This window comes from Protopterus annectens, chromosome 13.part0 (assembly GCF_019279795.1).
Source record: "Protopterus annectens isolate FY-2018-M chromosome 13.part0, PAN1.0, whole genome shotgun sequence".
NCBI classification, from domain to species: Eukaryota; Metazoa; Chordata; order Ceratodontiformes; family Protopteridae; genus Protopterus; species Protopterus annectens.
This window is the reverse complement of record NC_056747.1, coordinates 321,905,797-321,930,362: the sequence shown is the minus strand read 5'-3', so window position 1 is coordinate 321,930,362 and position 24,566 is coordinate 321,905,797. Positions and strand designations below refer to the sequence as shown.

General features: G+C 40.4%; 2 protein-coding genes across 9 annotated transcripts in view; one reads left to right on the top strand and one right to left on the bottom strand.

Annotated features, from left to right (window-relative positions):
• The window catches only part of BORCS8 (BLOC-1 related complex subunit 8), a 1,082,199-nt gene that overhangs the window by 497,724 nt on the left and 559,909 nt on the right, over nt 1–24,566 (bottom strand). The window lies entirely within an intron of this gene.
• The window catches only part of RFXANK (regulatory factor X associated ankyrin containing protein), a 223,150-nt gene that overhangs the window by 166,896 nt on the left and 31,688 nt on the right, over nt 1–24,566 (top strand). For all 5 annotated transcript variants that reach the window (XM_044053915.1, XM_044053912.1, XM_044053914.1 and 2 more), the window contains exons 7-8: nt 4,253–4,319; nt 15,819–15,899. In XM_044053915.1, coding sequence (XP_043909850.1) covers nt 4,253–4,319; nt 15,819–15,899 — 148 coding nt within the window. The remainder of the gene's footprint in view (nt 1–4,252; nt 4,320–15,818; nt 15,900–24,566) is intronic.

Genomic DNA, 24,566 nt, shown 5'->3' with positions numbered 1-24,566 from the left:
CAAAGCCTGCAGAATATTTCTTGCAGATAACTGGGCCTTTGTTGCCATTTCCTTGAAATAGGTAGTCAGTTGCCTTTGTTTGTCTGGAGTGAGATAAGCCATCTGGGCAGTTGTATTTAAGCTTGCACCCAGGAATATTATCTCTTGAGAGGGTACTAGTTTTGATTTCTTTTTGTTGACTCTGTACCCTAGCCATGTTAAAAGTCTTATCACAAGCTGAAGGAATGGATTCTTCAGCATCAGAATACTCATAGGGGGGAAGAGAATATTCCTGATCAGAAGAGGAATCAGAAGAAATGGAAACCTGATCTGAAGATTCATAGTCTGTGTCTTGCCTAGGCCTCTTATCAGGAGGGGGATGGGAACCCCTGATCAAGGTAATTAAGTCTTCGGCCATTTTGAGCATCTGTTTTTTGGGCATGGAGGCCGGTCCTTGTGGCTGGTAAACTTGCTTCTTTGCCTTTAAAGGTGTTTTAGTCTTTGTCTTTGAAGTTGGTTTAATATATAATTGCTTAGGTCTGAATACACCCTCAGAAGCCGATACCTACTCAGCGGCTCCGGACCCATCTGAGGGAACAATCTCCGAGGTTTCAATACCTTGAGTTTCCAGTGGCCTGTCCAACTCCACATGGGAGTCGGTAGCGGCCTGCGACTCTAAAGTAGCAGGCATCAGGGGCTGTGAAAGCGCCTCAATGAGGACCGGCAAACTGGCGACTTGCTTAGGAGAAGCTTCGTCGTCTGTTTTGGATCTCGGTTGCCTGTCTTTTTCTTTTTCTTTGCGTTTTTTGTGAACTCCGGTAGTCAGATGGCTATCCGACGACATTGTATAATTAAATCTTCACCCAAAATAGCTTAATGCAAAATCGTACCGACGCTTAATAGTGCGTTGGTTAAATCTAGCACAAAACCGACAACTAGCAACGTCGTGGTCAGGGCCTAGGCAAGGAATACAGTAAGAATGAAAGTCCTTATGAGATATTTGCTTCCCACAAGAAATACAATTATTAACTTTTTCTGACATCGGACTGGAGCAAGAAAAAAGTTTCCCCAACGGGGTACTTAGCTTTTAATAAAGACTTCGGATCTGAAACTCGAACACGAAAATCTCAGGAGTCGGCCGACTGGCACTTGCGAACTGCTTCTGCTTCGGGCACCGCACGGCAAGAAAGACTAAATAAAATGGCGTCGGCTGCATCTTTATACCTCTGACGACCTGACGTCAGGGAAGAGGCGACAGCAACCGACGCAGGACCCAAGACTTTGAAATTCAGGCCGCCTGAGGGCAACCTGCCAGCAGGATAACCCAAATGTAATGACTGCAACAGTGAAACACGAAGAACATCTTAAGGTTTTATACATGCATGGGTTAACAGGTGTTTGAAACATTTTAGACAGTAGCTTTGCCCTCTAAATTATCTAAAATGAAGTGCAGCTTTTGGAAGGGAGGAAGAACAGAGCTATGATAATTTCAATCTTTCTGTTTTCTTTACTGATGGCAGCTGAGTAGTGAAGAAAAATGGTGTTTCTGTTATCAAGCAGCATTAATAAAGATAAACCGGGGGGTGGGGAGAAAGCCATACAGTCAACTGTATGCTGACATACACTGACGTTTGCTGATGCATCATATCATACACTTTCACAAATGCCAGTTCTGTTCCTGCTCTATAGCAAATATACCGTTGCATGTGCCAGTTCTGTCCTAATGTCAGCTATACAGTGATATATACTGCTGTGTGTGTGTGTGTGTGCATGTTCTGTCCTGACATCTGCTGTATAGTGACATACAGCGTTCCATGTGCCATTTCTGTCCTGCTGTCACTAGGGTAGTGACATATACTATTATATGTGCTAATACTATTATATGTGCTATTTCCATCCTGATGTCAGCTGTATAGTGACATGTACCGCTGCATGTGCTACTTCTGTCCTGATTTCAGATGTATATTTAAATGCATTGCTTGTGCTAGTTCTGTCCCAGTATCAGCTGTATAGTGGCATATACTATTGCTTGTACCTGTTCTGTCTTGATATCAGCTGTGTAAAGTGGCATATTCTGTTGCATGTAGCTGCTGTGTCCTGATATCAGCTGTGTAATGACATTCTATTGTATATGCCAGTTCTGCCCTAATATCAGCTGTATAGTGACATATACTGTTGCATGTACCTGTTCTGCACTGATATCAGCTGTATAGTGACATATACTGTTGCATGTACCTGTTCTATCCCGATATCAGCTGTATAGTGACATATACTGTTGCATGCTCCTGTTCTGTCCCAATATCAGCTGTGTATTGACATATACTGTGCTCCTGTTCTGTCCTGATATCAGCTTTATAGTGACATTATACTGTTGCATGCGCCTGTTCTGTCCCGATATCAGCTGTGTATTGACATATACTGTTGCATGCTCCTGTTCTGTCCTGATATCAGCTGTGTAGTGACATATACTGTTGCATGCTCCTGTTCTGTCCAGATGTTCTTCGTGTTTCACTGTTGCAGTCATTACATTTGGGTAATCTGCTGGCAAGTTGCCCTCAGTCGGCCTGATTAACAAAGTCTTGGGCCCTGCGTCGGTTGCTGTCCCTTCTTCCATGGCGTCAGGGGTATAAAACATGCAGCCGACGCCATTACTTCAGTTTTTCTTGCCCCATATGTCAGGTGCCCCCCCACCCCAAATGGGGAGCAAAATAAATATATATGTATATAATTTAAAACACAAAAAATATACCTCCAAACAAAAGCAAATACACCAAAAAGATTTTTAAGCATAGTAAAAGAAAGTAGAGGTGTCGTAAGAGAAAAAACAGGGGGCTGGAAGGTGGGTAACCAGGACTGCAATAGTGAATACAGTCGAACATCTACATTTATGGTAAGTGTACACAACTGTACTATATCAGCTGTGTAGTGATATATACTGTTGCATGTTCCTGTTCTGTCCTGATATCAGTTGTGTAGTGACATATACTGTTGCATGCTCCTGTTCTGTCCCGATATCAGCTTTATAGTGACACATACTGTTGCATGCGCCTGTCATGATATCAGCTGTATAGTGACATATACTGTTACACGTACCTGTTCTGTCCTGATATCAGCTGTGTAGTGATGTGTACATCTGTCTGTACTTGAACTTGTTGATCCCTGTTCTACTCTTTGATCTTGGCCATGGCACGGAGTAGTGAGAACTGCACATCTCTTGATTCACTCAGTGAAAAAAGAACTTTTGCATGCTTCTGTCTTGAATGTTGTTCAACTCCAGCTCATCAAAATGTCTTTATAAGTAGTTGATGCAGAAAGTCAGACCCATAAAGGCATACACAGTCTGCTCTGGTATCTGGGTTTATCAGAAATAACTGAGTTTCTGTTGCCAAGTATTAGAAATAAAGATAAACCATTAACTATAGCAGTGGGGGAGATGGGAAGAAAGCCTGACAGTGTGTAGCTGAAGGCTGATTATTGTGAAATACTCCGGTTTTCCATCTGCGGTAAGCATGCATATGGTCTTTCTACTCTTTATATACAAACTACGGCATAATTGCTGGAATAACACAAGGCTGGGAGCTCTAAAGTTCCTCATTCATGTCTGAAACTATCACATTTTAAAATGTCCATAACATAAGCTTGCATATTTATGTTATCAGCATGTTAGTTATTGCAGCTTGCTTTGTCACAGAGTCTGTGTTTTGTTTTTAGGTTGCTGTACTTGGAGAAAAGGAAAGGGATGAGGTTATTTTATTTTTTTAAACATTTGCCATTTTCTGTTTGCACACCTTTCAAGGTACTGTACAGATACCGTAGGTGTGGTGGCAGAACCCTGACACCAGGGTTTATAGGGGTCCATGTAAAAAAAAAAAAACAATTATGTCATACTATTTGGCAGTGCTTTGTAGAATAGTTAGTTGTCATTATGAATTTGTTAGTTTTAGATGTAGTTTCAATGCTTTGTGATTTGAGTATGAAAGATGTGATGATTATGGATAATAAATCCACTGGAGGGGAAGACTCTGTTCTCCTGTTTCTTGATTATTTCAACACTGATCATCATCATCAGATTATCTGTAATCCTGTAAGCATATTTCATAGATATTTGTAACAGAATGATATTAGTGTGGATGAGAAGGGGAAGGTCATAATACAGCTCTCTGTGCAAGACAAGGAAGTACTCAGAACCATGAAGCACTTTAATGTTTGTTGCTGGTTATAATCAGTGAAGGCTGTTGAGATTAACAGTTTCTTTTTTTTTTTTTTTTTGTAGAATGGAGGAACACCTTTGCTTTATGCTGTGCGTGGCAATCACGTGAAATGTGTTGAAGCTTTATTAGGTAAGTCCTAGTGAATAAAGATGTTAGTTTTGCATGAGAACTTGGAAGGGGAAATGGGAGAACAGTTACTGACTCTGACATGGGGGTCCACCAGGAAAACAGGGACATTGATATGTTCTGTATTATTGCTGGGAACCGGAAGGAGTGGATATGTCATAAGTTTTCTGTCAGTCGGACATGAGTTGGATGGCACCAAGCTTTTGGTACTTCTGTGTTGGCATACTGGTAGTGCAGCATTGAGCAGTATTATTCAGGATGAAAGCTCTTATAGTGTGGCATGTTCTGTCTGGGCAAGACTGTCCACAGAAGGACATTTTCCATGTATTTCTGGTACAGACCAAGCTGTAATCTGGAATTGAATTGGTCCAATCCTGAAGAATATTGGTTGTGGAATTTATAAGAATGAAAGGAGAAATGACACCACTTAAACCACCCTTGTTGCCTGCATTATGTCACATACTGCCACATGTGGCAATCTGTCCTGATGTCAGCTGAAAAATCACATATACTGCTGCATGTGTCAGTGTTGTATTGAGGTCAGCTGTGTTAGCATATACTGCCACATGTGGCAGGTAGGTCCCGATGCCAGCTGTGTTAACATATACTGCCACATGTGGCACGTGTGTCCTGATGTCAGCGGTGTTAACATATACTGCCACATGTGGCAGGTATGTCCTGATGTCAGCTGTGTTGTCATGTATACTGCAATGCATGATAGTTCTGTCCTGATGTTAGAAGTAGAAACTAGTTTTTTATGTTTTGATTATTTGCATTTCTTTCAGGATGAACTCCAGTTATAATGTATTGCTGTGCTTTTCTGTGTTTTAGTAAGGTCACTGTGGTTGTGATTTTGTTGGTTCATTTTCGTCATAAAGCACCACATACACATTTACACTGTATTCTCCTTGTAAAGTTAAAGTTTAGTAAAATAACATTTTATTTTTATTTATATTTCTTTTAGCTTTGTAATGTGGCTTTTCACAAAGCATTTAAATAGAAATGTTCATCTAAGGCCTGATTTTATTTGTACATTGTTTTAAATCTACTCCTTTTGGTAGTGTAACCACAGTTTGTGGCATGGCACACAGACCATCTAAGATGGCATGAGCAGTTCGTCACTAAGAATTTGTACCCCTTAAGGGGAATGATTAGTATGGGTGTTCATTATAAGGATCATTGCAGGAGGCAAATAATCTGAATGGGTATTAGCTGAAGGTGGACATCAGTCCCTCAGCCTAATCTTTTACATCAGTCTAATGTCTTTGAGGGTGTGAGGTTGCAGCCCCACTGTGTAGCAGTTATGGGGTGCCCAGTTATAAAGAGACAGCAACTGCTTCCCTTTCCTACTTTACTACTTAAAATGAACTGTTGATCTGCCAACATATGGGTTTATCATTCACTTCCAAGCTCTGATCTTTTGACAGTGTTGAACACTTCAGTCTTTTATTCTTTACTGTTTGTACCAGGTGTCCTCGTTAACATCAGTTACCAACTTTCCTTCCTCCAAAAGATGTTCACTTCATGTCCATTTTGTGTGGAGGAAGATAATGCTTCTTGGGAATGAAGACATTAGCGCCTTCAAACAATTAGTGTTAGTAAAAATAAATAACACATTGATAAAAGATCATAATTTTAAAGCTCATTGGGTTAAGCTACAAATCATTAGTATTTTTGGAATGTAAGGTAATGCCTATGAGGATATCTGATGCAAATAGCAGATTTAGGTTTATATTTTAAATTGTAGAAGCCTGTGTTAGCAACCAAGCTGATTTCTGTAAGGTGAATAGTTGTCTAAATACATTGAAAGTTCCTTCCTTATTTATTAAGAGTAATTTATAGAACAAAGGCATTAGCTATTTTTATACTCATTACAGATGGTTTAAATTAATTTTAAAGTTGATCTGAAACCATAAAGCACATGTGCTGAAGTGCTTCAACTATTGTATACGCAGGAGAACAAATATGTTAACTAGTCTTTATAATTTGATTATCTGTATTATTTTCAGGACGAGCTGCAGTTATAAATTTTGTTAGTGTGTTTTGGTACAGCTAATGTGATTGTGATTTGTTGTAATAAACTTCAAATGAACATTAAGGACTGCACGTACCTTGAACTATCCAAAAATAGTCAATTTAAAATGTAAATAACATAGTGTTGTGTTTTTAATTATGTGGCAGCCTCTTTATAACTGCCAAACTGTCCTTTTTAAGATAAAGCTATTAAAGTTGCACTGAGTTACAGAACAGCAAAATTTTGTTACTGTTAGCTGAACTTTTACATACTGTATAACCACAAAACTTGTTGTTGCGTCTTTTGGCTTTTCCCAGTTAGGGGTCGCCACAACAGAACTCCGGTCCGCTAATGATTGGTAGTTGATTTTTATGTGCCGAGTTACCAGCCCCGACGCACAACCTTCAACGAAGGTACGCCCATTCACGCATGTCTCCACGCAGAAGACGCTCTAGCTAAGAATCGAACCGGACAGTGTCTTTCTGTGAGGCGACAACACTACCGCAGCACCACCACCGCGGGCTAACCACAAGACTTGTACAGACTTTTAATACGGTCAGTTAACTGATTTAATATCTCTAGCTGTAGTGTTGTGGGTCATTTTTAAAATGTGATTTTTAGTTGAAAAAATTGACGTATTTTATGAAATTTTAAGATTTACAATATACAGGTAGATCATGTTTTTTTTTTTTTTTTTTTTTTTTATGAATGATTTAGAGGTGTGCAGTTTTTAAGGTTAATGTTATACCATGGAAATGTTGGGTTGTGGACTTCAGATTTTGGAAGAGATCAGTGGAGAGGCTTAGAACTTCTTGTGTGTTATGTAAAGATGACAGCATTCCCTGCCACCCTGGGAAGGGGAGAATTGCTTGGAGATTTATTACTTCCGTGATAAATTATGTACAGATGGGAGAGATGCATATGTATGATAATGTGTGCCAGCCTTGCTAAATGTACTTTTTGTCAAACTTTTGAGAAGAGAGGTTGAGTTAGTTTAGTTTTTTTTTTTAAATGTGTTCTTCCAGGAAATGCACCACCAGAAAATAATCCTGGGGATTAAGAAAGATACCTTCCCCGGTGGTAAGAACTGCAGCCAAAAGGGACTGTTTCAAGGATACAGGAAAATGAGATTCAGAGACTTTGTTGGACACAGTGAGGACGACCTAATGTTTCACTTATTTGTATGTCTCTGAATCACCCGTAACTACCATGAGTGCAAATCAGCACTTACTGAGGTAGTCAACACCATCAGCCTGTGCATCACGCTAGCACAGGCACCGTCCTAGTTAGTCGCACTAATGCACATTCAAAAAGACACTCACACTGGCATACCTTTTGCTCGTCTCTGTGTTAATAGGAATTCCATGATGCTTCTTATTTTTGTCCCTGCTGTTGTAAATCAGGGATCCTAACCATCAGTAATGCCAGACATTAGATGCGTTCCTCTTATTGCTCATGAAGTTCATCATGATGCTAGATCCGTTGCTTTATTAATTATTTAAGTAAGACCAACTAATAGTTTAAATATTCTCATTGATGTTATCTAGGGTTCCACCTGCCTTTGGCCCTAAACCGCCTTCCCCTCATGGACATACCCCCACCCCTCTCAATTGTCCATGATTTTACACAGTGGCCCCTGCTGCTTCCTGTTATATGTGCCCTGTCCATCATAACTCATGGACCACTGCAAACAGTGAGTAATGGCCGGCATCAGGGTTTCACACCACTTATTATATACACAAAAACCCAAGTACAGTAACTTCTCAGCAGTGGGGGTTAAGGCTCCTACTTCATAAACTTGACTTCTGTGTCAAGGGTGCAGGGTTTAAACACCCTCCCATTCACTTTTCTCTCTCTCATTTAAAGTTAAGGTAATATGTTACAAGAATCCCCAGTCTCTAATATTGGTGCAGGGGACTAACACACAGCTGTATGTGGTTACTACAGAGTTTAAAACTTTTTAAGTGCTTTTATGGCATGCTGTATAAAGTATACCTGGTGTCTAGTGTTCCCCCTTCCCATGTCTTTCACACTGCAAAATAGGTTTTATTTTTAATACATGTAAGGCACAACATGAAAAGTGTCCCTGGAGTTTAGTGTTCCACCACCCTATGTCTTTCAAGCTTCAAAGCTTGTAGCATTTTATTTCTAAGTGCCTTACAGAACATTATATAGAGTATCCGTGGCATTTATTGCTCCCTCCCCTTACTGCAGGATTTGCACATTAGTCAAAGGGAGTGTGAGAGTATGACAGCCCCCCACGTACACACATATACACATTTATTCATATGCTACACTCACACACCACACATAGCCCAGGCAGTCACAGTCATGAACACACACACATTATATAAATGTATGATTGCTTATGTCATAAGTGATGATTTAATAAAGATCTTTCTTGTTAAAAAAGGGGGGCAGGATTTAAATAATGTATGTAGTGTTATAAAAAAATGAAACAAATACTTCCACTCCAAACCAATAACCAAAAAAAGGAGAGGCAACCAGTGAGCTTCACAAACCTTATTGCGAATCCAGTCAGTAGTTAAGCACTTTCTTCTCTTAGGACTTCATCAGAACTACTGTTAACAGCTATATAGTCAATGTCACATGATGTACCTCTAATTAAATTTCAAAGCAGTAAACAATAAAATAAAATAGCTGAACCCAATGTAGAATAAAAACATCAGTTAAAACTCACACAAGTATGCAAAACACTCTGAACATATGACAGTAAATAAAAAATGTAAAAAATATTGAATATATTTTATATCATAAAATCCAAATAAAATTCAACACTCCAAACTTTTAAGGTACAATACAGGGGAAATGGAACAAGTATCATTCAGAACAAGTTCTGTCATCCATTTCCCCTGTATTGCACCTTAAAATTTGGAGTGTTGAATTGTATTTGGATTTTATGATATAAAACATGTTCAACAATTTTTACATTTTTTATTTACTGGCATATGTTCAGAGTGTTTTGCATGCTTGTGTGAATTTTAACTGATGTTTTTATTCTACATTGGGTTCAGCTATTTTAGTTGTATTTACAGGTTTAAAATTTAATTAGACGTACATCATGTGACATTATTGGCTATATAAACATTTGAATGGCTGTTAACAGTAGTTCTGATGAAGTCCTAAGGGAAGAAAGCGCTTAACTACTGATTGGATTCGTAATCAGGTTTGTGAAGCTCACTGGCTGCCTCTCCTTTTTTGGTTATTGGTTTGGAATGTATGTAGTGTTGCTTAGGTTGTATGATATATGGCAATATATGTGAAACATAATGTTTATTAATATTTATTAATACAGTTTGATTACGTTTGTATTAATGTAAAACTGCTTATGTCACAAAGATAATTCAATAAAGGTGTGTTAAAAAAAAAAAATGAACACGTACACCTGTCCTACATACACCCTAACACACCTACGATGACATGCCATGCACACACATACATCACTCATACCTGTACATGCATTCATAAATGCAGTCACACTCATATGCTCAAGCATATACACCCAACACTACCTGTCTGCTAAACTCTGCAGCACTTAACTCTGAACGTGATCAGATGAACATGAGCTTTTGGTTGTGTTCATTAACACAACTGGCCAGTGTAACTTAAGCAGCTGAGTGATTTTCTGAATCACTTTGCTGTGTAAATGCCTTACCCCAGGCATTTCCAGTAGGAAGAGCACAATGCTCATTAGCATAGGCCTGGAATGCACCATGAGCATTTGTGGTAGGCCGCAGAGACAGCCCACTGCAGAGCTAGGGCTGTCTCTGAATTGGAAATGGTTATCGCCAGGTGTACACCAGGTTTACATGCCATGGTAACCTTTCTAAATTTGGCACAATATGTCTGCTGTACCCGTCATTTGTTATTCTAATGGGTGGGTTTGGCTAAATGTTGGACTTAAGGGGGGGCATGTAATTGCTGGCAGGCTGAATAATGTTCAAAGATTAGAGTGGTGCAGATCTCGGTCATAAACTAGCCATTCTGCACAAGGTTTTACTGTACAGTTTACAGAGCCCAGTGCTCCAGGTGTCAAGATTTGTACGTAGGGAAGACCATTAGTAAGATTAACAGGAGGTTAGCCCAACACATATCTGAAATTAGAAATGGACTAAGCAACATTGAACCACCAGGTCATTCTTTTTTCATTTGTGTCACATTTTGGACTTGATCAGGTTGGGTTCACTTGAGGGGAGCTATAATGCCATTCTTGAAATGGAGGAGCTGGAATGGCAAATTCTCCTCAACACCTACAGCCACCTGGATTTAATTCTGCTTGTTCAAGTAAATGTATTTTTCAGCTTCGGAAAATGGACCACAAATTATTTTTTAATGGTTTTGACAAGACATGTCTGTTCCTTTCTTTACTTTTCTTGGACACGTTTTATTCCTATATTTTTTATGGTTTCTGCATATTTTTTGTTGTGCTGCAACATATACATATGTGTAGTCATTTGCATTTTCCATGCATTTTACTGATTGATTTTTTTTTTTAATTTTTAATGTATGATTGATTTTATAGATGCTCAGTTTTAAAAGTGATCTGATAAATCCCTATGGGTGAATGCACTTTTCTTTTTAATACACCTATGATTATAGTTTTTTATCTGTGATATTTGTTTATATCACATCTTTTCCAATGTTACCATAGTGGGTGCTGTTTTCTTGATTCATGTGGCTGTTGTCTCGCGCTCACACACACACTTTAGCTATTTTTTTTTGTTCTGTTTCTTTTTAGTTTATTGGTCAACACCAGGATAAATTATATCCCTAAATGTGAACAAATATCTGGTCGTACCTTACATCTCCTTACTGTCACTTCTTTACTTCTAACAATTTCTCTCTCGGCCTTCACTCTAAATACACCGTAAGCATACTTTTCTCTCACTTTGTATATTGTACAGTAAACTCTCAGTTAACTGGGAATCAAGCAACCGGCATTGTCAAGCAACCAGCAAAAAAAAAAAAAAGAAATACAGTACAATTTTCATGTGTTGCACTTTCTGCCCCCCCCCCCCCCCCCCCCAGCAGAAACATACCTTATGTTTTTAGAGTTTTAGAGTTTAAAAAAAGGGAGACAGGAATAAATTCCATCTCTCCCCAACCTGAGAACAAGTCAAACCAAGCAAATAGTATAGGGTACAGTTGTTAGTCAGGTCTATTTTTAATAGTAACTCTCAAGCAACCAGAAACTACAGTTATCTGGCCTCTACCAATCCCCATGGGTGCCGGTTAACTGAGAGTTTACTGTAATTCCTGTTTGTATTATACTAACTTACCTGTAATTTCTGTATAAACTGGCTAAAATTTTTCTAACTATTAAGTCATTGTTATATAACTTTTACGTATTCTTAACCAATAGTTTCATATTATCTTTAGTTTTGGTATAATTATTTAAACTGTAGTTGTTTGTATTATTTTTTAAAGAGTGTAAACTTGTTCTTAAAATGTTTTGTAATACTTTGTAGATTTTCTCCCAGGGCCATCACTGAAAATGGGCTCCTACCCAGTTGGACTTTCCCAGTAATCAAATATCAATACATAAATAAAATTACTCCTTTTGGAAGGATCTTGTCACCTTGGTGCTAAATAGCCTTTAGTGAAGGGAGTTTTGTAACACCATGCTCCTGTTGAGACAGACTAGGAGTTAAGTACGAGCTCTGCACATCATTTTATTTGGAACTTGTTGTATTAGTACTATTTCTGTTTCTCATTTAAGTTTGGATTGTAAAAAAAATGACTTGTGTTACATCAGGTTAGCTTTTAGTTGTAGGCTAGGATCATTCTGTGTATGAGATTGTCAGTCATGTTTTGTTATACTTTGTGCTTTTTATGTATATGTTAGTTTTCCATGGTTTAAAGCTGTTATTGAAAAGTTGATCTGAAGTACAGTTGATGGACAAAAGCTCTTATCATAAATTAAAGTCGAATTATTCGGGTGACTAAACCTATTTGAGTTTGTTTCTTCATTACCTTCATAGAAGAGGAACGGACATCTGAAGGTTTGGACCGTTTATTACTAATATTGTAACACTTGGGTGTTTTTATTTTTTAATTTTTCACAAATAACAAGGAAGTGATGTCAGTCCTCTACCTTATTGCTGGGGACAGCTATGTCCGTGCATCTCTATTTTGTTTTTTGTAACATTTGCTATTAGATGGCTGCAGTGGTGCAGTGGTTAACATAGTCACCTCACAGCAAGAGGTTCTCTGGTTTAATTCTTGGCTGGAGTGCCTTCTGTGTGGAGTCTGCATGTCCTCCCTGTGGTTGAGTGAGTTTTAAAGACATGCAGATATGTGTGTGTGCCTTCTGTGAAGCTTGGGTGCTGGGCTGGCAACCCGACACACTAAAAACTCCACTGCTAATCAATCTGTGGACTAGTGATCTGCTGTGGCGACCCCTAACAGGAGAAGCCAAAAGACATTGCCTTCTAACATTTGCTATTAGGGCACAATACTCAGACAGCTGTACTTTCATTGTATTCCTTGTGGGTGAGCACGGAATAAAATGTGGCTCCTGCCACTGTACCAGCAACAGTAAAGTTACCCTAGCTCATACCCATCTTCTCTCTACCTTACTGTATGCTTCTCCTGTCCTAATTAATCTAAGTAAGAGCGATTTAAACAAGCTATCAGTATGCTACAACAAAATAGCAAAACTGGCCACAAACTCCTCCTACCATACCCACCACTGTCAAACCCTAAAACAGCTTTCCTGGCTGGAACTCCCTAACACCTTAGCTCTAAACCAACAACTTCTAGCTCACCAAATACTGTACCAAGCTGACAAAACTCCAGCCTTACAAGACCTGATCACCCTCTACTCCAGTAACAGAGAACTTAGGTCCACTAGCAAGGCACTAATCGCAATCTCCAAAAGCCATTACAGCTCTGGTGACTCCCTGTACTCTAGCAACATTGCCAAGACTTAGAACTCGTTACCACTACAAATCAGGTTACGACCTAACAAAGCCATCTTCAAAAAACAGCTTATTTCCCACCTAAACAACTCCTGGACATGCAACTGCCTAGCACCTGGCTGACATACTCCAACTCCTTTCCCCTACCCACTATCCAACCTCCTCTTTAAAACTCCCAGGTGCACTATATATCATCACACGTTACTTGTAGCTGCCTAGCAACTGGCTGACATATTCTGACTCCTATCCCCTACCCACTATCCATCCTCTTTAACACTCCCACAGATGCACTATATATCACATGTTACTTACCAACTCACTGCTGCCTACTCCCCACTGTCCCATCTATACCCACCAACTCTCCCCTAGACTAAGTTGAAAAGCTTTCCTTTGACAAACTGGCTAGTACTTTTAGTTTTTCCTTTCTTCTCTTATCTTCATTACATCTTCAAGATTATCTAGCTAGTGTTTTTTAAGCTTTTCCTTTCTTGTCTTATCTTCACTACATCTTCAAGATGATCTCTACTAAACATACTGTATGAACAACAATCCTATGTTACTACCTGCTGTACTTTTAGTTGTATGTCTAAACTACTATGCTTATGTAAGTATCTTATGCAATCATATGTTGTTATCTGCTATATTTTATAACTGTATGTGTAAACCACAGTGCTTATGTATAGTATGTTAGCAATTGTTCTGGAGCTTTTCTCCCTGGGCCTCTGCTGAAAACGGACATCTCTGTCCAGTCGGACCACCCAGGTAAACAAACGTAAAATAATTAAATAAAAATGTTCTGCATGGATGCGCCTAGCATGTATTGCCTTTATCCTGTGACATGAGACGTTAATGTCATATTTATAGGTTTTATTGAGGAATGTTCTTTTGCAAGCAGGGGAAGGAGCTGTAAGCAGATACTGTGAACAGGTCTACAAACATTTTAAAATGATTATTTTTCCATGCTTTTTAAGTAAGGCTGTTCTTGAGGAAACTACAGGAAGCAAATATTTATGAAGTTAACTAAAATGGAAATGAAGCACAACACATTTTCAGCAGTAAGGGAAAAGACTTGTGATCATTGTAACAATCCAGCAGCAGATATGAACTAGTTTTAAAGTATATTAAAAAAATGAATGGAACCTGGTACAAATAAAATAACCTTTAATAAAATAATACATAAAGACATGGGTAAGTGCCCTTGTCTGTCAAAAAATGTCAGTGAAAAATTGGACGGGAGACTTCCTCAGACAATACACTCACACACTAGATTTTAAACGCACTGTTGATAAAATGATTAAATCACATGACCAAATGTTTTCTTTAACATTTTTTAAGATAAAATGAAAATCTCAGAACACCAAGAGAAACGAACCAAAACCAAAAAATGCCCAAAGCCACAGGACCCGGATCTCTCAAATCCAAATAGCGTAACTCCACTTCAGTTGAATAAGGACTTTATTCCACAACAGATAAAAATAGACAGCACAAACAAAATAAAACCAAGCGCTTTCGCTCGGTCAATACCGAGCTTCTTCAAAGTGTAAAATGCTTTGTGCTACCATTGAGGCTTATTAAATAATAAAAAAAGTCACATGATCATTTCACCCGCCTCAAATTAATTAAAACCTACCCATCTCTTAAAGTGCAAATCTAAAACTGTGTGTTACACTATAAGTAAAAACTGTTAAGAATCTCTAAACAGCATCAAACTGCAAAAAGGACAAAATACATGTATTCGACCAAGTAAAAACTTGGTACACACATTGAAAGTACCAGTCCTGTCTATAAATAAATCAATCCTATAAAAACTCAATACACTGTTATAACTAATTTAAGTAACTATAAACACATAACACTGAAGTTCAAGTTCACAACAACTCAATTTCAAACCCTAAACTGTCATGTTGTTATTGTAATACTATAACCGAGCCATTCTCAACTTTAATACGCTACTGATGTTAATAGTCTCATTCAGCCCAGGTGACCTCCCTGCGTCCAACCTTAACTGCCAGAATAATTCACAATACTCTAGTCTGGCATCCCAGTTGCCACCCCGTAACTTTTTTGATTATTTAATAAGCCTCAATGGTAGCACAAAGCATTTTACACTCTGAAGAAGCTCGGTATTGACTGAGTGAAAGCGCTTGGTTTTATTTTGTTTGTGCTGTCTATGTCTGGAGTTACGCTATTTGGATTTGAGAGATTCGGGTCCTGTGGCTTTGGGCATTTTTTTGGTTTAAGATAAAATGAAATTAACATTGTTTAACCTCTTGTTATTGCAAGCATGTATTTAACTTCAGCTACCAAATTTTGTTTGCTTATCTGGTTTTATCCTTACCTGTGGAATTTTGGTTCCTTTTTGATTTTTTTTAAGGACCTGGAAGCATTCCTTTCGTGTTTTTTTTTTTTTTTTTTTTTAGTTAGTTATAGAAGCTGTTTTGCCCTCCTTTTCATGTGCTCTCCTGCTTAAGTTTGTGACTTGGGATGTCTGCAAAAAAAGTACTGTGAAATGAAGAGACACATAACTGTTTTTATTTTGTTTTTAAGCTCATGGTGCAGATTTGACAATGGAAGCAGACTCAGGATACACCCCAATGGACCTTGCAGTAGCTTTGGGCTACAAGAAAGGCAAGTAAATGTTAATTAGTGCAAATCAACTTAAGATGTAAACACTCTGCCATTGTTTTATTTACAGGATCTGCACATTGGATGCAGGACTTTTTAATGCATGAATAATGGGCTGTGTGTGTTTTCTCTGCAGCTCTACTTACTCAGTATGTCTCCTTGAGCATCCCTAACAATTCACAAATCCGATACATAATATAAAGAATGTCTGCACTGGTCCCTACTAACATGCTCATTTCAGTGCTTCTTCAGAGTGTGGATTTGACTTTTTTTTTTTTTTTTTTTTTTTTACACAAAGTTGCAAGACCAGTGCATTTCGGAATTGAGTATATTCGGGCTATGAATTCTGTTGTCTTACTTTCTTTCCCTTCATATAAGGAGAAGGTGTTTTTGACCACAGTTGATTGGTTACTTTGGTCTTGCAGTTACTAATAGATATTGCCTTATTTACATTTAAAGATATTTTTCTTGATTGGCTGGTTGCAACTGTCTCTGTGCACAGTCACTTGATCAGAAAAACAGAGTTCTGCTGAGAAATAGAGCCACTTTACTGATAGAAGAGAAAAATCATGCTATCATTCAGGAAGGCCTGCATCTAAGTCAGCATGGACATTGTATTTTGCTCCTTAGTTTTCTTTTGCTTCTACTGGGTGTTTTCACTGGCTCTTTTCCTCACATGAATATGAATAGTCAAGGACTAATTTCTATTGGAAGACAAGTTTCCTGACTATGAACAGTCATGACTTGGTTCCTATTGGTGAAAAAGCTTCCTGATTAAAGACAATTGGTCCCTTTGTTATGCTAAATAGCTGGTTCAGTATGACTAGTTCATTGGACAGTACAGTTGTGTACACCTAACATAAATGTAGATGTTCAAGTGTATTCACTGTTGCAGTCATCACATTTGGGGTATCCCTGCCAGGGTAGCCCTAGGCCGGCCGGAATAACAGAGACTTAGTATTTCTGCGTCGGTTGCTGTTGCTTGAGGACTGACGTCAGGTCGTCGTAAGACAGCAGACGCCATTACAGTTTTTCTTGCCCTAACCTGTCAGGAGCCCCCAAGCAGGAGGCCAGGCTCTGGTGGAAGAACCCCACCAGTGGAAAATAAATGCCAATATGTCCCTTATAAGGAAAGGAGAACAAGAGGTTAGAATGGTAATAAAAGGAGAAAGAAAAAAGGGGGATGGAGGGAGGGAAACAAGGACTGCAACAGTAAAGACACTCGAACATCTACATTTATGGTAAGTGTACACAACTGTACTATGTTCTTCGTGTTTCACTGTTGCAGTCATCACATTTGGGTTGATTCCCAAAGCTGAGAAAATGGGTGGAGGCAGTCAAGGAAACTAGGGGCTGGCTAGGATACCCTGCATGACTGCAGAGGCAAACCCTGCCCTAGATTTAGAGAAGACAGGCAGGTGGTAATGCTTGGTAAAAGTGTGAACAGATGTCCAGGTGGCAGCCTCCAGGATGTCCCTGGTGGGGACTCCTCTGAGGAAAGCTGCAGAGGTGAAGGCTGCTCTGGTGGAGTGTGTTCTGACCCCCTTGGGGTGAGGGCTTTCCATGCTGTTTGAAGCAGAAATGGATACAGTGTGCTATCCATTTGGAAATGGTTTGTTTGGAAATGGCGTTGCCTTCTGCCCCGGAAACAAAGCTAACCAGCAATTGATCAGACTTTCTGAAGGATTTAGTCCTGTCTAGATAGAATCTGAGCTGTCTGTGCACATCTAGAGAGTGAAGAATCCTTTCTCCCTTGTTGTGGGGATTAGGAAAAAAGGTGAGCAAATTAATGGATTAGTTCAGAGCCACACTGGACACCACCTTGGGCATGAAGGATGGGTGTAGTTCTGAGGTATACCCTGTCTACATGGAAGGTGATGAAGGGTTCCACAGCCATGAGTGCCTGCAGTTCAGATACTCTTCTGGCTGAAGTGATGGCCAGAAGGAATGTGTCTTACAGGAGAGAAATTTTAGCACTGCAGAAGAAGCTGGTTCAAAAGGGGGCAGGGTGAGCTTTTCCAATACAAAGTTAAGGTCCCAAGCTATTGTTGGTGCCCTTCTGGGTGGCCTCAAGTTGCTAGCCCCTCTTAGGAACTGTTTGATCAAAGGGTGTGAGAAAAGGAGTGTGAAAATGAGCAGAAATAGCAGAGGCATGAATTTTTATAGAGAAGAAAGAGAGGTCACTGTGTAGTAGGTCAGCTAAGTAATCCAGGATGAGAGAGAGAGGGATGGCTGTGCCATATTGGCTCCCTTGGCCTGCATCCAGGTGCAGAACCTTTTCCATTTATGAGCATAAGACTTTCTGGTGCTAGGACGTCTGGCCTCATGGATAACATCCAGAACCTGTTTACTGAAGTTGGTAGATTGGTTCGCTGTTAAGGAATAAGCCAAGCTGCCAAACTGAGCGACTGCAATTGGGGGGATGCATGAATTCTCCTTCCCTCTGGGTCAGGAGGTTTGGAATCTGAGGAAGATTCCATGGAGGCAGTGGGGACAGGCTGCACAGCAAGGGGTACCAGTGTTGCCAGGGCCAGTCTGGAGCTATAAGAATGGTCCTTGGTTTTCCTCCCTTATTTTGAGCAGTACCCTGGGGATGAGAGGTAGGGGAGGAAAGTCATAGACCGACAGATTGACCCCAGGGGAAGGACAGGGCATCCACTTTTCAAGCCATGCAGTGATGCTCCCTGGTGCAGAATTTGCTGAGCTGATGGTTGGTGTGGGAGGCAAAGAGGTCGACCTTTGGGGTTCCCCAATTCTGAGTTATTAGGGTGAAGGTACTTCTGTTAAGTTGCCACTCATGTGGGTCCAGAAGATTTCTGCTTAATTGGTCTGCTAGAGAGTTTAGAGATCCTGGCAGGAAATGTGCTAACAGGTGTAGTTGCATGGCAGAGGCTGTGTGCCAAAGGGTCATGGCCAGCCTGCATAGAGGGTAGGAGTGAGTGCCTCCCTGCTTGTTGATGTGCCACATCACAGTGGTGTTGTCTGTTCCGATCAGGAGAGCCCCTGGAGAGAGAAGGAACTTGAAAACTATCAAGGTGTGCTGCACAGCCATTATCGCTTTTTGATTGATGTGCAGAAAGATTTACTGTGGGCTTCATTGGCCCTGTATGCACCTGCCATCCAGGTGTGCACCCCAAGCATAGTCTGATGCATCTGTGGTGAGGGTCTGGGCGGGGGTGGTGGTGGTGGTGAGGGTCTGGGCGGGGGGGTGGGGAGAAAGGCAGTCCCCTTGTTGAGGGAGCATGCTGTTGCCCACCAAAGAAAATCTTTTCTGAGGCAAGGAATTAAAGGTAGAAGAGTTTCCAGGTCTTGAGAGTGTTGACACCAAAGGCTCTTTAGGTACCACTGAAGTTTCCTCATATGCAATCTGGCATTTGGAATAAGTAGTATGCAAGATGCCATGACCCCCAGAGCTTGCAGGATCTTCCTTGCAGTTAGCTGGGGCCTGGTGGCTAGTTGAGAGAAGTAGGTTGTCAGGAAAATTTGTTTCTCTGGTGTAAGGTATGCCATCTGGGATGCTGTGTCCAGACTTGCTCCCTGGAAGATTATCCTTTGGGTAGGCACCTGCTTGGATTTCTTTTCTTTGATTGTGTACCCTAGAGAGGTTAGGAGGGTCTTTACAAAGGCTGTCTGCCTGAATAAGGCAGTCGTATAAGTATGGATAAATCTGAATATTTCTTTGTCTGCAAAAGGCAATGGCCGGAGCCAGACATTTTGTGAAAACTCTGGGAGCAGTAGATAAGCCAAAGGGAAGCACAGTGAACTGGAAGTGTTGAGTTCCAGCCCTGAAGCAGAGATATTTCCTGCATGATTCCCAGATAGGGATGTGGAGGTAGGTCTCTTTTAGATCTAGGGTGGCTAGCTAAGTGTCCTTGAAAAGCATGGTTAGCAGCTACTGGAAGGTGAGCATTTTGAATTTTGGGATCACCAGGAAGGTGTTTAGAATGGATAGATCAAGGATGGGGCACCAGGTGCCCTCTTTTCTGGGTACCAGAAATAGTCTGGAGTAGAAACCTTGGCCTATCTGTTCTGCAGAAACGTGCTCTACTCCTCTCATCAAGAGCAGGGAAAGGATTTGCTTTTGAGCCTCTCCCCACTGATTTGGTGGTAGATCTGGGAACCCTTTTGGTGTTGGAAGGGTGTGGAGGGAAAATTTGTATCCCTGAGACACAATGTTCAGAACCCAGTGGTCCTTCGTAATGGTGGCCCAGGTGTTTGATTGAAAGGAGAGTTTTCCTCTTATGGGTAAGTGAAGGTGGGCAGAGGGAGGGGGTGGAGGAGGTGATTCATTGTGAGTTCTTACCATAAGTGGAGGTAGTCCACTGCTTAGATCTCTGCATTCCCTGTGGCTGCTGTCTGGGGGATCTGTTTCCATGGGGCCTAGGCTGGGCTGGTTTACTGGGAGCAGGAAAGGACCAGTGTTTGGAGGGACAATGCTTGCTGAACCTAGGGGGCTGGACCTGCAAGAAATCCTTAATTGTTTGCATAGATTTTGCTTTTTCTTCCATCTTTTTGTGCAAGGGGGCATCCAACTATTTGGATTTGGCACGGTTTGGCAGGGGCTGTTTCTTAAGCCATGCATGCCTTCTAATGACAGCTCCAGTGACTGCTGCCCTGCAGGAAGCTTCTAGGGCGTCAAAACCATAGTGCAAGGTGTGTTTAGTTACTTGACTTACAGAATGCATTAACTCTTGTAAATCTTTAGATTCTGCCCAAGCAGGAAAGGAAGACATTTTTTGTTTAAGGAGTTCCAAGGTATGTTGCTGAAATTTCAGCATATGGAACTGACAATTCAGTGCCCTGATAGCAAGAGTAGCTGGAGGTGTACACTTTTTTACCCCGTATGTCCAATGCGCAGGAATCCCTGTCTAAGGGGGTGGGATTTTCTGGGAGCTGGAGGAAGGGCATCAGGAGTCAAGCTGGATTCGAGGAAAACATCCTCCACAACATCCAGGGATGGCCAAGGGTCTGTGTTGTGGAAGATCTAGGAATTCCCTGAGTCTCTCTTTAGACTGAGGGTAGTCCTAACACTCCCATTGGAAATGCTCCCTTAAAGTATGCAGGGTTTCCTCAAAAGAAAAATCCTCTTGGGGGAGAGGCTGAAGAAATGGAATCCTCTGCATCAGAATCCTCATAAGTAGAGAGGGGTTGCATGTCTTCATATTCAGATGCATCAGATTCATCTGACTCTTGTTCAGACAAAACTACAGGGGACAGATCACTTTTCCTTTTGGAGGGGGTAGCTTGGCTTCCTCTGATCAGCATGGTAAGGGCTTCCACCATTTTAAGCATTTGAGACTGTGGTAAGGTAACAGGCGTCTGTTTCTTGGGTATGGTTCGTACCCTGGGCCTAAGAAACTCAGTCATTTTTGAAAGAATGGTAGTCACGAAAGAAGATGTCTGTTGGTGTCAAGATTCAGTAGTGTGAAGGAGCCAGCGGCTCCATACCCATCCAAGGTAGAGACGTCCACAGGATCCTTAGTCAAAGAGTTTTCCGGCATACTGGACTCTGAAAGGGTCTCAGTAGCGGCCTGTGAATCAAAAGCGGACATCAGGGGCTGCGAAAGCACCTGAGTACCAGAAAACTGACGACTAGCTTAACGGAAGCGTCATCAGTAGATTTAGACCTGTGCGGACTGTCTCTGTATTTATCTTTACGTTTTTTCAGAAGATCTGCTGTCGGATGGCTTACCGAAGCCATATCGGAATTCGAGGACTGTAAGCAAAAATATCTGGCTACAATAAGGGCCCGACAATCGATAGTTCTGGCGCTGAACAAAGCACAGAAGCGACAATGGGGGACGTCGTGGTCTGGGCCTAAACAAGTGATGCAGTAAGAGTGGAAGTCTCAGTGTGGCATTTGCTTTCGTATAAAGAGAGAAACGGCTTCAGGTAAAACCCAGGTGCACAAAACCAGAACTATATATAACCAAAAATACACCAAGGTACCACACAATAGCGTCTTTGTGTTATTAAAGACGCTATTGTGTGGTACCTCAGTGTATTTTTGGTTATATATGGTATTTGCTTTCCACAGGTGAGACAATTAACTTTTTCTGACATCAGTTAGTGCAAGAAAAAAGGCTCCCCAACGGGGTACTTAGCTTTAGAAGACTTCAACTTCAATTTGGTAGATGAAAACTCAGGTAGCGGCCGACCGGCACTCATGAGAACTGCTTCGGCTTCGGGCTCCACAGCAAGAAAGACTGATGTAATGGCATCAGCTGCCTTACTTTATATTACTATCAGGGATAGCGCCTACAACCCTCCTAGACATGGGCAGTCATTAATAAATACAATCATGGGTACTGATTAGAGTATCTATGGTATTACACTGGGATGAAACGGCTAGGTTTGAAATGACCTCTGGGTCAACAGCCTAGTAATCTCCTGTAATCATGTGTTACAAGGGGATCAAACTTCATCATCAACCCTGTTTTCACCAATTTTTAACATGGAGTCGGGGTGCCATGTCAAGTGTTGCCATCTTTCTCAATTCAGTGCCACTCTCCTACTTAAACAGTCACACTTGATTGTTGAAGGTCTTCTCTCACACACTTCATTCACCTCTTTGCTAGATGCCCTTGTTTCCTCTTTCCTGTGACCTGTCTAGCCCAAATCTTCACCAGATTGTCTTTTGCTTTTCTGCACATACATCTGAACAACCTTAATCTATTCTCTTTGACCTTCTCTACAACTGCAACTACTTTGGCTTCTGCTCTGATGCCCTCATTTCTTTGTCTGTCCCACAGTATGCATCCTTCCTTCTGTCTCAGGCACTTCATCACTACCAACTCTAGCTTCCTCAACTGCTGTGCCTTTACTGCCCAGGTTTCTGTATGTATCATACAGTAGTACAGGTCGCACCAAGGTGGCTGTGAGGTCTTCCTCTCCAGACCAACAAAATCCATCTGGCCTGAGTACAGCCCCAAGATGCATTGGCCCCAAGGAGTAAAGAAGTCATTTGGAAAGCTGTGGATCTAAAGTCAGTGGTAGCTGGCTAAAATAGTTTAATAAATAGGAAGACAGAAAAATCCATGATGGATGCATTCATACACAGCTAGTTAGTTACCATGAGATAAGGTCAATGAATGCTTGCCACCCAATCCAGAACTAATGTAGAGTGCACGCACAGACTGATGTTCATATCACAGGGAGAATGGCAAAATAAAATGAAAGGAATAATGTTGGAGTGTTTATTGACTTGCCTTACAGTCAATAAACTACAGTCTACTACTACTACAGTCTGAAGTACAGATGCGTGAAAAAAAATCACTGCCAAGTCATTCAAAGCTTTTCTCCTGTCATGTCTCTAACTTTAATAAACATAAATAATCTTTTGTAAATTCCTTTTACATCACATTAAAGGAAAACCACCTTAGAACTAAAAAATCTATTTTTTTTCACTCTGTCTGTTTTCTGGGCTATTTTAATATCTCAACATCACTTTGACTGCTCCTTACAGAATTTTAATATGTTTTCTGCAAAATGGCTGCCAGTGGGACTTGACATATCAACGTGATGTTTTTCTTTGAGCCTCTTTCCCATAATCCATTTCAAATCTGCTTTATATGAGTCATGCTAGACATAAGGAAGTAGTGGTGTATTCTCATGCCATTGACATATAATGGGAATAGTGTCAGTCGCTGTAATCTTATATACCTTCTGTAACAGGACTTTGTTTACTTCTTGAATGGTCTTCATTAGATGTGTGTCTCAGGGCATATTTTTTAGTTTACTGAGGAATTATACAGCTGCAACCAAAAAAGTAGCTAAATATCTTTTTGAAGTCCAAGATGAAGAGACAGTTCCTTCCCCCGACACTTTGGTAAACGTGTTGATACTTTACAAGAAAAATATTTTCTGACTTTTCTCTAAATGTCACAGACATCTTTAATACCAAGTTTAAGTCATCTTAAAATGTGAAGTATAAACACCATTTAAAGTTTAAAGCTTAGCATTTCAATACTGCGATGCTGCTTATGTAAATTTGTCAAAAGAGTTGACAACTGCCTTTGAACTACTGACTATTCTAATTGCTCTGTTTTGCTATGAAAGGTATGGATGCTTTAGTAGAAGTGTCTCTTCCTCTCTGCAATAAAGACAATGCAAAACAGTTTCACACCTCCTGTCTTTTTTACTACATAAAAACAAAAAACGCTACGTTACCAAAGGTAGTCTCAACAAGTAAAGAAAATGCAGGAACAAAGATGTGACATCTCACCAAGGCTGTCGTGAGAACACCACATCACGTTAAAAATCAAATTCTTTAATACGAACAATAAAAAGCAGCATAAAACAAAGTTCTAGGCTAGATAAGGGCTTTCGGTAAAAACCTTCTTCAGATCCTCACCCAATAACCAACAATTTTTCTTATAAAAGAGGTAGTAGCCAGTCATCAAGAATCAGGAACAAGCTGGACCAATGAACTTCTCAAACTGAATCAACCATTTAGCATATCAAGATGACCACTGAGAGACTATCAGAAACAATTTCTTCCAATCAGGAGCATGCCAGTCTCAAGTTCATTCAGAATCACACCAGAACCAGTCAACAAAAAACAGGAACAAGCTGAAGTTCTTTGTGTTTCACTGCTGTAGTCATCACATTTGGGTTATCCCTGCCAGGGTAGCCCAAGGCCGGCCCAAAAACTAGAGACTTAGTATTTTT